Source organism: Elephas maximus, chromosome 24, assembly GCF_024166365.1.
Source record: "Elephas maximus indicus isolate mEleMax1 chromosome 24, mEleMax1 primary haplotype, whole genome shotgun sequence".
Lineage (NCBI taxonomy): Eukaryota > Metazoa > Chordata > Mammalia > Proboscidea > Elephantidae > Elephas > Elephas maximus.
In genome coordinates, this window is record NC_064842.1 from 38672884 (window position 1) to 38687654 (window position 14771).

General features: G+C 40.2%; 1 protein-coding gene across 3 annotated transcripts in view; it reads right to left on the reverse strand.

Annotated features, from left to right (window-relative positions):
* Positions 1-14449, reverse strand: part of COP1 (COP1 E3 ubiquitin ligase) — a 251614-nt gene extending 237165 nt beyond the window's left edge. Inside the window, exon 1 of one of the 3 annotated variants that reach the window (XM_049868584.1) lies at positions 13766-14449. In XM_049868584.1, coding sequence (XP_049724541.1) covers positions 13766-14172 — 407 coding nt within the window. In that variant the 5' untranslated portion in view covers positions 14173-14449. The remainder of the gene's footprint in view (positions 1-13765) is intronic. The other 2 variants (XM_049868583.1, XM_049868582.1) reach the window with 2 other exon arrangements.
* Between the last annotated feature and the right edge of the window lie 322 nt (positions 14450-14771).

The window sequence follows — 14771 nt, forward strand, 5'->3', positions numbered from 1 at the left end:
TGCCATATTCAAAGAATGGCAAGGAGGGCAATGCGGTTAGAGTGGAATCAACAAGAGGGGGAACAGTAGACGATGAGCCCAGACAGGTAATGAGGAACATACAAAACAATTCTCTAGGTCATGTTAAGGACATTTCTTCACAGGTAGCAGTTCCAGCCTCTGTTCCATCATCTCACTCACTTCCTAGTTCCACTTGCTGTGATAAAAAAAAAACCCTAAAATTAAAAAAAAAAATTTAAGGCTGCCTTTTTTCAAAGGCAGAGATTAATCTTATTTGGTATTTGAAGAAGAGATTCCTCCTTAAGCCATCTCCATTACAACCTGAGTTTAAGGTTGTCTTGTGTTACAGGGTCTATGAATAAGGGGAGGAGAGGTAAGGAAGAAAAGGAATAGAAGGTAACCTTTTTAGACTCTGTATTTTAATATTAAAAACTTCAAAAAAAAAGCTTCAAACTAGCATTTTCACTCATTCACTTACTTTGGACACGTCACCAGGAAAGGCGGATCACTAGAAAAAGACATCACGTTTGGTAAAACAGAAGGCCAATGAGAGTGAGGGAAACCTTCAATTAGATGGATTGTGACAATAGCTGCAACAATGGACTCAAATATACCAAGAATCGTGAAGATGGCCCAGGATCCAACAATGTTTTGCCCTGTTACACATGAGGTTCCCAAGAGTTGGAGCCAATAACAGAGCTTCAGAGCGAGGACTTTAAAAAAGATGAGGCTACAACTAGCTAAGCAGACCTCATGGCACAACAGGTGCTCAGCTGCTCAATGAAATGTTGGCAGTTTGAATCCACCCTGCAGCTCCACAGGAGAAAGACCTGGTGATCTGCTCCTGTAATGACTGTATGGGACAGTTCTACTCTGTCACATGTCATTGCTATGGGTCAAAATCAACTCAATGGCACCTAACAACAACAAAACATAATTGGCTAGGAAACAGAGAACACCATGATTAAAAGCAACAAGAAATAAGTGTGGAAAAATAAGCGGGTGAGCCAATCATGGCCAAGAAGTGACACTGATTCATCTCAGCATGAAAGTCACTCCAACACGCCCTCAATCTCTTCCTGACTCTTATTGCATTCATGAGTTTCCATGACTCCTGCCCAAATAGATCATCAGTTCTAGCCACCACCAAAAGCTTAGAGTTGGGGAAATTTTTTTAAAGAGGTTTTGTAGTTTTAAGATGAATCAGACACAGGTGTAACAATTAGGAGAATTATCTCACAGTAAACCACAAGGAACAAGAGGACTAGGCCTCAAACATAGGATCTAGAGTGCCAGACTCAAGATAGATCTAGGGACTTCAGTGCAGAAATATGGAATACAGATATTTACTAGCACTCTATAATTAAATTACTAACTGCTCTTTAATGATATTAGCTTCCAGTACATAGCCCCTCCACCATCAACACTACATCAAGAACTTTCATTAAAATAGGTCAATTGAGGTGTTTGTTATTTCAAATTCCTAGGACAAAAAATATGACTGCCCCAAATAGCATTTCAAGCCAATTCCTACAAGTCATAATTACTATGTTTTAGTCACACTTCAGAATAGCACCCAATCACAGGTCAATCAACTGGAGAAGATAATAAGTTCCCACAGAAGAAAAACACAGATATCTCCGTAGGTGGGACTACAAAAAAAAAGGACAACCAAACCCCTCGCTATGGAGTCGATTCCGACTCGTAGCGACCCTATAGGATACAGAAGAACTGCCCCATAGAGTTTCCAAGGAGCAGCTGGTGGATTTGAACCGCTGACCTTTTAATTAGCAGCCAAGCTTTTAACCACAGCACCACCAGGGCTCAGGTGGGACTGTAGAAACAGCAGTTTTCATATAAGGAAGTATGGACAAGGGAGGTATCATACCCATATATTTCATTAGGCAGCAACCCCTTCCTATTATCCAGGGGTGAAAGAAATCCTCAGGATGCACTGGAGATATATTCTTGGTATGCCTATTGGAAGTTTTTAAAAAATAATGTTTAAGAAGTTGTGTTTGGTAGTTAAGGTTTATTTCATAAGCATAGTGCTGATTTTAAAATACAAGTCAAATTGTTTTTCTATTATTGAAATGAAAACCTAAACACTACACATAACATAAAAGTGAAAATCTTTGGACCACAACTTTTCCCTGAATTTTCCTCTGGCTACCAAAAAACATGTTATTGTCCAAAACAAGTTAATTATTGAAGATCAAAACACAATCTATGGAGTATTAAAGAAATGGTCAATAAGCATATGAAAAGATGCTATCATTATTTATTAGCAAATGTACATCAAAACCACAATAAGATACCAGTTCATACCCACTAGGTTGGCTATAATTTTAAAAAATAAAATAATAAGTATTGGCTAGAATGTGGAGAAACTGGAATGTAAAATGGTACAGCCGTTGTAGAAAAGTTTGGCAGTGCCTCAAAACGTTAAACATAAAATTACCACCTCAACCAGCAATTCTATTCCTAAGTATATACCAAGAGAAATGAAAACATAGTTCAAACAAAAACTTGCACATAAATGTTCATAACAGCATTGGACATGATAGGCAAAGAAGCAGAAATAACCCAAATGTCCATCAAATGATGAATGAATAAACAAAATATGCTCTACCCATATAACTGAAATTTATTCAGCAATAAAGAGGAATAAAATATGGATACATGCTACAACATGGATGACCCTAAAAACATTATGCTAAGTTAAAGAAGCCAGACACAAAAGGCCACATATAGTACAACCCATTTATATGAAGTGTCTACAAAAGGCAAATTCACAGAGACAAAAAGTAGATGAGTGGTTGTCAGGGAATAGAGAGAGGGGAAATAGAAGTGACTTCTTAATAAGTACAGGGTTTTTTCTTTTTCCTTGTTTTGTCAGGAGTAATAAAAATGTTTTGGAATTAATGGTGATGGCTGTACAACATTGTGAATGTAATAAAAGCCATAGAATTGTATAACTTAAAATGGTGACTGTCATGTTGTGTGAATTTCACCTCAATTAAAAAAAAGAAAAAGGAATAAAGAACTTGCACTTCGAGCTATGAAAGAGTAACAGTTTCCAGAATTATCCTCCCATCATAAACAATTAGAAAACTTCATAAAATAAATGAGTTCTAAGATCTCCCTGTATCTTTCCTTAAAGACAATTTTCAGAATGCAGATTAAACAGGGAACATTAAAACAATGGCCAAAAGTCATGATGAATTGAGAAGACAGAGTTTCAGAAGAGTCAAGTTGGCTAGGATTTGTGGAGCAGAAGGAGCTACAAAAAAATCCCATAAATCTACAAAGGAAACATACTGAGTCTTTACGAATGTTTATAAGATGAAGCCCCAGAAGACCTGGAAAAGAACTCCCAGAGAAAAAACAACTGCCAGGAGTTGTAACCCAAACAAACCCAGAGCACATAAATAGTTGGTAATTGTTCCAGTCCCATCAGCCAAAGAGAAAAGACCATGGTAAGTACACATAACAGTCAGCAGGGACTCCAAAAGAGTCACAGCCTGATAGGAGAACTAAAGTAGCCCAAGAGTAACAGCTACTCATAACCCATCCTTTGAAAAAAACAAGTTTCAAAAGGAACCAACTTACCTGCAAAAAACTTACCTGCCTGCCAGAACAAAGTCTAACACTCTTTAGAGAAAGACAAGAATATCCAGCATGCACTAATGTGAAACTCAAACTACTCATCATCAATCAAAAATTACTAGATGTGCAAAAAAGCATGAAAATGTGAGTCATAAACTGCAGAAAAATTAGTCAATAGAAAAAGACCCAAAAATGATGGAGATGATAGAATTAGCAGTAAAAAAAAAAAAAAAAACTTTAAAAGAGGTTTTATGAAAACATGAGCATAATGAAGACAAAAATGAAAGAAAAGACCAAATGTAACCTATACAGGTAAAAAATACAGTATCTACAATAATTTTTTAATTATGAGATTAGCAGCATATTAGGTATTTCAGACCAAAAGAGCACTGAACTTGAAGACACAGCAATAAAAACAAAACAAAAATAAATACAACTGAGAAAAAAACAAAAGAATTTTAAATGTTTCAGTAACCATGTGGGAATGTATGAAGTAATCTAATAATCGTGTAACTGGAAGAAAAAGGGGCAGGGAAGAAAAAAATATATATTTAGAAAATTTTCCAAATCTGATGAAAATATAAAACTCCAGGATTCTAGATGTTCAATGAAACCCGAGCAGCAAAAACACAAAGAAAGCCAAACCAAAAACAAGTGATAGTATTTTAAAACCAGCCAGAGAGAAATGGCATTTCATGTACAGAGGGATACAAAGAAAAACTATGAACTTCTCATCAGAAATTATGCAAGCCAGAAGATGAACAAGATTTTTAAAGTATGGAAGAAAATAAAAGGTCAACCTAGAACTCAGTGAAAGTATCATTCAAGTATTAAGATGAAATAAAGTCATTTTCAATGCTGAGAGTTATCTGTTGCCATTTTGCAACAAATTAGACAAACATTTAGAAACTAAACAACATACATACAAATAGCTCATGGTTCAAATAAGAAATTACAGTGGAAATGAGAAACTACTTTGAACTGAGTGAAAATGAAAAGATATAAAGCAAGGCTTAGAAAGGGAAGCTAACAGTGTTGGATGTTTTTAATGAAAGAAGGTTGAAAATCAATGATCTAAGCACCCACATTCAGAAACAAGAAAAAGAGAAGATGAAACTCAAAGGAAATAAATAATAAAATAACACCAAAAATCAACAGAAGAGAAAATGGAAGCAATATATAGAAAATCAATGATACTGAAGTCAATCATTTGAAAAGATCAATAAAACTGATAATCCTCTAGCTAGACTGTTCAGAGAGAAAACACCATATATAAAGAATGAAAGAGGAGGTATCTCTTCAGATTCCACTGACATTAATAAGGAAATATTACGAACTTTAGGCCAATAAATTCAACAACTTGCGTGAAATGCACAAATTCCTTAAAAAACTATCAAAGCTTACTCAAGAAATACAGAACTTAAATAGCCAAAACAACTTAGAAAAAGAGGAACAAAATTATACTCCCTGGTTTTCCCTACTTTAAGGATATAGTAATCAAGACAGAGTGGTACTGATGTAACGATAAACATACAGATCAACAGAAAAGAACAGAGTTCAGAAATAAACCTATACATACACAATTAATTGATTTTTGACAAAGGTGCCAAGAAAATTCAGTGAACAAAGGATAGTCTTTTCAACAAATGGTATACAACAATCAGGTATCCACAGTGGGAAAAAAAAAGAAACCTCAACCCTTATCATACATCATACATCAAAACCAGCTTGAAATAAATCCTAGAATGTTAGGCAACAATTTCTTAGACTGCTGACACAAAATCACAGGCCACAGAAGAAACAAACAATAAATTAGACTTAATCAAAATTTAAAAGTATTCGCTTTAAAAGACACTGTTACGAAAATGAAAAGGTAGGCAACAGACTAGGAAAAAATACAAAAGACTTGTATCTAGAATACATAAAAAAAAAATTACAAGAAGACAACGTCTTAGAAAATGGGAAAAGATTAGAATAGAATGTCACAAAAGTTATACAAAATGACAAGTAAGCATAAGTAAATATACTTAATACCATCAGTCATTAACGTAATGCAAATCATGACCACAATGAGATACTTATACACACTCAAAAAACAAAAAACAAACCTGTTGCCGTCAAGTCGATTCTGACTCATAGCTAGCGATCCTTTAAGACAGAGTAGAACTAACTGCCCCATAGTTTCCAAGGGGTGCCTGGTGGATTTGAACTGCCCATCTTTTCGTTAGCAGCCCTACCACTTAATCTCTACGCCACCAGGATTTCCACACACTCACTAGAATGACAAAAATTAAATACTGAAAATACATACCGAGTCCCGGTAAGGATGGTAAGCAACTGGAACTCTTACACATAACTGACAGATATATAAAATGGCTAGCCACTTTAGAAAACAAGTTTTGCCGTTTTTTTTTATAAAGTTAAAGACAGACTTGCCATTACAACCCAGCAATTCACTCCCAGGTATTCAGCCAAGAGATGTGACTACGTATGTCCACGTACAAAAATGTAAATGTAATGTTTAAGCCAAAATCAAACCAGTTGCCATCAAGTCCTTTCCGACTCATAGCAGCACTCCTGGACAGAGTAGAACTGTCCTATAGGGTTTCCAAGGAGTGACTGGTGGATTCAAACTGCCAACTTTTTGGTCAGCAGTCAAACTCTTAACCTCTGTGCCACTGACGCTCCAAAGTAATATAGTAATTAATAAAACAAGATCTGAGCCAAAATGTCTGGGTTTTAATACTGACATCACCATTATTAACTGTGTGAATTCAGACAAGTTACACAACCTCTCTGAGCCTCATTTCTTCATCTATAAAATGGGAATTATAAAAGTACCTATCTCAAATGATTGTTGCGGAGATTAAACAAGTAAATGCAAAACATGACAATGCCTGGAAAATAACAATAGTTTATATTTGAGCATTTATTATAAGTATCAGCAATTCCAAAACAATTGTTAATATAACACATTCAATCTTCACTTTAGAGTAGATTGGCATTTATGAACTTTTGAGTTTCAATTATCTAAAATAAAAAAAAGAGCCCCCAAAATAGTCACCTGTAATTTTACTAAGTCAATTTTTTCTCATCTCTATTTGAACCAAATGCTTATTCTTGAACTAAAAGTGATGCCAGGGGATTGCAATGTGCTGGATTCCTTGCGCCTGGATCATGTGTTCCAAGTCTGAATTTAGGGAAAAGTGCACCTACTCCAAACCACACAGACTAGGTTATACCAAAACTACAAACATAGATTAAGTCACCCTACATTCTAAACAGAAACGGGGGCGGGGGGATCAGTTCATGAAACTTAATTGTGAAAAATAAAAAGATTATTAGCTTATATATGAGGATATGAAAACATATTACTCTCAATGAAAATATTATTTCAGAAGGTAGGGGCCTAAACAAATAGAGGAGCCCTGATGGAACAATGGTTAAGCACTAGGCCACTAACTGAAAAGTCAGCAGTTCAAACCCACCAGCTGCTCCACAGGAGAACAGACCTGGAGATCTGCTTCTGTAAAGACTACAGGAACAGCCTAGAAAAACTCATGGGGCAGTTCTACTCTGCTCTACAAGTACAAATAGAACCTGGCACATACCTCCTATATGAAGAAAGGCAGAGAACAAAGAACAGGAAAAGTGGAGGGCAAAATGAGGCAGGGGGACACCACAATGTAAAAACTGTCAAAAATTTAAGCAGCATTTTATTTTTCATAATTCAAATGTTAATAGGAAAGAGGACTGACCGATTCCACTGTCAAAAAAATGCCTTTACTCACAAACTGTAGAAGCTTTCTGAGGAAGAGGATTATAGGCTAAAATAATTATTAAAAACATATTAAACCAGTCTATGTGGGAAGAAATCACCAGCAAGAATCAACATATACGTTGCTGTTGTGGTTGCCTCTCAAGTCATGCAAGGAAGCTAAGCGAGCAACAAGGTTTAAGGCTGCAGCTACTTTAATCAATAACAAGTCTTAGATGAAATATAATTTTTGTGGATTGAAGTGTGTCCCCATAAAACACGTGTTGTAAAACATATATATATGTTGTTAGGTGCCGTCGAGTCAGTTCTGACTCACAGCGACCCTATGCACAACAGAAGGAAAACACTGCCTGGTCCTGCACCATCCTCACAATTGTTGCTGTGCTTGAGCCCACTGTTGCAGCCCCTGTGTCAATCCATCTTGTTGAGGGTCTTCCTGTTTTTCGCTGACCCTCTACTTTACCAAGCATGATGTCCTTCTCCAGGGACTGACTCCTCCTGATAACATGTCCAAATTCTGTGAGACACAGTCTCGCCATCCTTGCTTCTAAGGAGCATTCTGGTTGTACTTCTTCCAAGACAGATTTGTTCATTCTTTTGGCAGTCCATGGTATATTCAATATTCTTCGTCAACACCACAATTCAAAGGCATCAATTCTTCTCTGGTCTTCCCTACTCATTGCCCAGCTTTCGCAAGCATATGAGGTGATTGAAAACACCATGGCTTGGGTCAGGCACACCTTAGTCCTCCAGGTGACATCTTTGTTTTTTAAGGCTTTAAAGATATCTCTTGCAGCAGATTTGCCCAATGCAATGCATCTTTTGATTTCTTGACTGCTGCTTCCATAGGTGCTGACTGTGGTTCCAAGTAAAATGAAATCCTTTACAACCTCAATCTTTTCTCTAGTTATCATGATGCTGCTAATCGGTTCAGTTGTGAGGATTCTTGTTTTCTTTATGTTGAGGTGTAATCCATACTGAAGGCTGTTGTCTTTGATCCTCATCAGTAAGTGCTTCAGGTCCTCTTCACTTTCAGCAAGCATGGCTGTGTCATCTGCATAACGCAGGTTGTTAATGAGTCTTCCTCCAATCCTGATGCCCTGTTCTTCATACAGTCCAGTTTTTCAGATTATTTGCTCAGCACACAAACTGAACAGGTATGGTGAAAAGATACAACCCTGACCCACACTTTTCCTGACTTTAAGCCACGCAGTATCCCCTTGTTCTGTTCGAACGACTACCTCTTGATCCATGTACAGATTCCTCATGAACAAAAATTAAGTGTTTCGGAACACATGTATACGAAGTCCTGGTGGTGCAGTGGTTAAGAGGTTGGCCACTAACCAAAAGTTCAGCAGTGTGAATCCACCAGCCGTCCCTTGAAAGCCCTACGGGGAAGATCTACTCTGTCCTTTAGGGTTGCTATGAGTCAGGATCAACTTGATGGCAACGGGTACGGGTGTGTATGTATGTGTGTGCACATACATATATATACACATGAAGACCTTGTGGTGTGGCAGTTAAGCACTCAGCTGTTAACCTAAGTGCTGATGGTTCAAACCCACCAGCCGCTCCACAGGCTGCTTCCATAAAGATCGCTATGGGGCAGTTCTACTCTATCCTACAGGAACTGACTCAATGGCAAAGGGGTTTTATACACACACAAACAAAAAAATCCTTATTATGACAGGTTCTATGATATCTTCTATTTCTTTTTGTAATAGTGTGAAAAACAGTTCTAATATCAAGAATGGTCAACTGGTTTTATCTTCAGTGCTTAATAGATTAATAAATAGATTAATGGCTGCCTAGAGTACTATGTTGAGGATTGTAAGACAACACCTTAAATCAGAAGAATACTTGAAATCTGCCATAATACTAACAGAATAGTAACAATAATGTCAAATTATTATATTACAATTACGTGGTTAAAGTCTTTCCTCACATTATATCATGAGCTCCTTCAGGACAGAGTCTATCTTAATTTGCCACACGACAGGCAGTCCCATATTTATGGAATGAATCATACTTACTTTCTATCAAGCAGATATTAAGACTCTAACCTTCCCACAAGGAGCTCACTATCTACTCAAAAATACATATTTGGCTGCAACCTGGAGAATAACTGGGACCTACAGTGGTAAAAAAGGTCATTTTGGGTAGTTGGGAAAGTGAATGCAAAGGCAGTACTTATGTGATAAAATAAAAGAAAGGAATCAGAATTAAAGAAGTCATCTTCCATATACTATCAAGATGTACTGTTTAGTTAAATGGACCCTGTAAGGAAAACATGGAAAATCAAAGTAAAGACTTTCTTCAAATGTTAAAGAATTATCCAACTTCAGGCTAGATACTACTCTCTTCTGTCACACATGCACTCCATCTATATAACACTGTGAAAGTCATTTGCAACTTGATAATACTTTCAACCCTCTGTATAAAAGAAATATTAAACTATAAATTCCCAAAATTTTAATCAATTCTGCAATTAAATATAAACTTCCTTTCAAATAGGATATTTGTCAAGAGAGGCTAATGCGTATTACTGAAAACTATGCACTTGACTTTAAATCAATAGTTCTCAAGGAGGGGAGATGGACATGTCATTATCACCAGGGGAGCTTTTGCAAACTATATTGCCCGGCCTCATCCTCCAGTTATGATATGTTCTCTTATGATGTGGGGAGGGCAGGCAGGAGGAAGTAGTAGTCAGGGGTAAAAACATTTATCTCAGGTGTTAAGAAGCAGCTGCTTCCCTCCAATCTACCCCATGTAAGGAGCCCTGGTGGAAAACCCTGGTGGCTAGTGGTTAAGCAGTGCAGCTGCTGACCAAAAGGTCGGCAGTTCAAATCCACCAGGCGCTCCTTGGAAACTCTATGAGGCAGTTCTACCCTGCCCTATAGGGTCGCTATGAGTCCAAACCTACCTGACAACAATGCATTTGGTTTTTGGTTTGGTAGCCCGGTGGTTAAGTGCTTGGCTGCTAACCGAAAGGTCAGTGGTTCACGCCCACCAGCCGCTCCATGGGAAAAAGCTGTGGCAGTCTGCTTCTGTAAAGATTACAGCCTTGGAAACCCTATGGGGCAGTTCTACTCCGTCCTGTAGGGTCACTATGACTTGGAATCAACTTGATGGTAAAGGGTTTGGTTGGTTCATGCTAAATACCAGTACTCGAATTTATAAATCTGAAATTTTCTAATTCCATAAAAAGAAAGCACTAAATTGAGAATTAGGAGATGTGAGTTATCATTTGCCTTCCATGGAAGAAACCCTGGTTCGATTCCCAGCCAATTTATCTCATGTGCAGCCATCACCTGTAAGCGGAGTTGTGTGTGTTGTTAAGATACTGAAGAGGTTTCGGTGGAGCTTCCAAACTAAGATAGACAGACTAGGAAGAAAGGTCTAGAGATTTGCTTTCAAAAAATCAACCAGTGAAAACCCTGTGGATCCCAACAATCTGATCCATAATCCATCATGGGGATGATGCACAGAATTGCCCTGAGTGGAGGGCCTGGGCCTACTAAAGGGCTGTCAACAAGGCTGCTAACATCAACAATCTGCAACAGTTACTTGTAACTCTGTGCCTGTTTGGGCATATAAATATATTAGTATTATATTAAAATAGAAAGTTCTATGTAACTTCAGAGACTGGCTCTAAGGATAAGATGAGATGAAAAGGATAAACTTTCTGATTTGCTATAGATAAGTAAGGAATTATCATCATTATTCAAACCCCGGCCTAAGTATAAAAGCACAGACTAATTTGGACTGGCTCACAGTTTGATCCTTTCTGAGGCATACTAGAGAAGACCACCCAGAGCCAATTAGAAATGAAAAGGATTCCTCAGGCCTTGCCTAATTCGTATCTGTCTACCCCAAGAGCTTTGGGAAAATCAAACGTAGATGGAGAAGCAGAAAACAGATTCCGCTGATTAATTCTTTTGACTATCCAACTTTACCAAAAAGAGATATAATGAACTAATGAGATCCTTAGACAAAAAGTGAAATATGCAAAATTTTTAACTGAAAACTCTCAGTGGACACTTCCACACTACAGTATAAACGAAAACAGAATAATTTAAGCAGCATGATTAGAACTCAAGAGACTAGACTGAAATTTTTAAATTAGGTGATGGGCTAATAAAAATTTTAATAATCTTGTTTCAAAAAAAAAAAAAAGTGCCAGCTGCTTAAACTGTTTCTACCCTTTCCAAACCCAAACCAAACCCACTGCCGTCAAGTTGATTCCAACTCAAGGTGACCCTACAGGACAGAGGTAAACTGCCCAACAGGGTTTCCAAGGCTGTAAATCTTTACAGGAGCAGACTGCTACATCTTTCTCCCGCAGAGCAGCTGGTAGGTTCAAACCACTGGTTAGCACCAAGAGCTTAACCACTGAGCAACCAGTGCTCCCCACCCTCTCCAATTCCCTATAAAATAGCCTATAGCACACTGAAACTCACATGGTGCCTGGCAGACAGTGAGTATTAAGTAAGTATTTGTTAAATGAATGAATAATTCCCTTACCTCTCACATCTTTTACCCTGTTTTAGTATACCTATTTTTTTTTTTTATATGGATGCTGGAAGCTCTGGTGGCACAATGGTTAAGCGCTCAGCTGCTAATCAAAAGGTCGGCAGTTTGAATACAGCAGCCAATCCTTGGAAGCCTCATGGGACAGTTCTACTGTCCTACAGGGTTGCAATGAGCCAAAATCAACTCAACGGCAATGGGGTTGGGTTTGGTTTTTTATATGGATGCTGATGCGTTTGTTTTCTTTTCAGTCTACTGAAAATTGAAATGGTAGCAAAAAGACTAAATTCTGCAAACCCTCCACTTTATTTTACTAGCTTCTACCTTACCACGTGGCACTCTCTAAAAACAAAATAAAAAAAAACCCACTTCCGTCAAGTCGATTCCGACTCATAGCAACCGTACAAGACAGAGTAGAACTGCCCCACAGGGTTTCCAAAGGAGCAGGTGATGGATTCAAACTGCCAGCCTTTTGGTTAGCAGCCGAGCTCTTAACCATTATGCCACCAAGGCTCCTCTCTACTGAGTATGAAGGCAAACACCTCTTAGATCCAATCATAAACTGCTAAAATTATTCATAACTATCATTCACAATTATAGCCCAGGTTCAACGAAAAATGAAATAATTCTGAATCCAAAATAATTTAAAAGAAAAGCAGAAATATGAATAAAGACAGTATTATTTTTCTGCAAGAGTCATAAACTGTATATCTAATCAACAGCTTCCCTAGCAGTTCCAACTTATTCCCCTATCATACTTAATGACACCAACCCAGATCATCCCCATAATGTTAGTGCAAGCCAACTTTCTACAACATAATCTCTTAAGGAAATCTATCAATTTCCTCCAAAAGAAAAGCACAAAACCCCACCAGTTTCTACTCAGCTAATTCCTTTCTCATAATCCAACCAATAATATCCAAAACCCAATAAAAATCCCAAAACACTTTCAGCAAGTCAACTTCATATGGCTAGCCCGTCTATGCCAAATCTCATGACTGAATAGTACTGTGTCATTCAAGATGCCAACTATGATGGCAAAATCTCTAATACCTAGCGTTTCTCAAATCAGAAGCTCCAGTATACTCTAATGCGTTATACGAGTGTAATACAACTGTAATTAACACACCGATGATGTTTACTAAATGTGGTTCCCTCTTGAAGATATTCGATTGAGAAATTGAATATTTTGTGAATAGACTTTGACTACAGCAGATATAAAAGTGGCCTACACTTTGAAATGTGAGACGAGATATATTTAAATACACATGTACACACACAACTGATACTTAAATACTACTTCCCCTTAAAACATCCTTACCCGTGTTTACAGCACCATGCACCATACCGCCAGTAAGCAAATCCTGACCAGCAACGCCATCCCTCAGCATCCCAGGAAGCTTCACCCTCTTCACAAATTTAATTCACCTCAACAAGTAATCGGATTGATTTTTGGGTGCCTAAAACGCCAGACAGCCAGAAAATGCAAGGCCCAACCTTCTTACCCAACTTTCTTCTTTATCCACAACATTATTCGATGCTCCATCTCCCCATCCTATTTATTATGCCTTAAATTCCTCTCACTTCCTCCCCACCACTGCTCACCTCTTCACTACCCCCAACCTGCCTTGGGACTTCAACATCTCCTCACTCCTCCCCTCCGTCCTTACCACCCCCCCACCCCCACCACCGCTACAAGTTCGAATCTCGGAAACGCTGACTTCAGAACAAAACCAGTATCCAAGCTCTTACACAGGCCACCCTCACACTGGACCCCACCAGCCTAACCAGCAGGAACTCGTAACACACAGGGGGCAAGGGGTGCGGGGTGTTATTCAAACCTACCAGACGAAGTCGTTGCTTTTGTCTTCATAGGAGTTGATGAGCCCGTTGCAGAGCGGGGTGGGCAGAGGTCGCTTCCTGCTGCCGCTGCCTAGGCTGGAGCTGCTCCCACCTACGCCGGGGCTGGGCCTGGCCGCGCAGCTGAGCCGGGACGGGCCCACGGACACCGCCCCGCCGCCGCTGCCCGACGCCGCGGCCGCCACCAGCACAGGCCGCACCGGGCCCCCGAGGCCGCCCGAGCCCGCGGCCTGGGCCGCTCCGCCGGACACCAGCGCCGCCGCCGAAGCCGCCACGGAAGGGGGCGACGGGGAAGAGGATAAGGACGAGGAGGCGGAAGTCACCGAGGAGGCCGCCGAGGAGCCAGGGCTCGTCCCAGCGGAGCCCGATCCGGCCGGGCGGCTACCTGACATCGTGACTCCCTCCCCCCCGGCACGGCGCTCGGAGGAGAGGGACCCAGACACGACCCACCGCCGCCTCCCCTCCCTCAGTCTCAGTGCATCCCGAGGACGCGCGCCGCGCCGGGAGGTGGGGCTGAGGAACAATAAAGTTGATTTTTTTCTTAAGGCATCCACACAACGGTGTCCGACGGGAGGGGGCGGAGGAAACTAATAAAGGGGAGTAGAAACCACTACCGCTCTCGAGGCCGCCGCCGCCGCCAACCCCTGCGCGCCGTGGGCAGGTCGTGCGCGCGCGCGCGCGCGCGAGCGGCGGAAGGGGCGGGAGCGGCGGGGGATACAACTTTCTACGCCGCCCGGGCGGTGCTCGTGCACGAACGGCGACGGCGGCGGCTTAGCAACCAGAGGAGCCCTGGGCGGGAGCTGTTTTCGCTGGTGACGTACGGAAGGGTAGGCAGTCTTAATGGAGTGAAAGGGCGGAGGAGAGTAAAATGAACGGTAGGATTGGTGGTTTGGTGGACGGGGAGCGGGGGCAGGAGAAGAGAGCCGCTCACAAAACGACTGCATACGCGCGCCCTGGGCGCCCACCCTCGCGAGCTAGCTAGGGTCTCCGT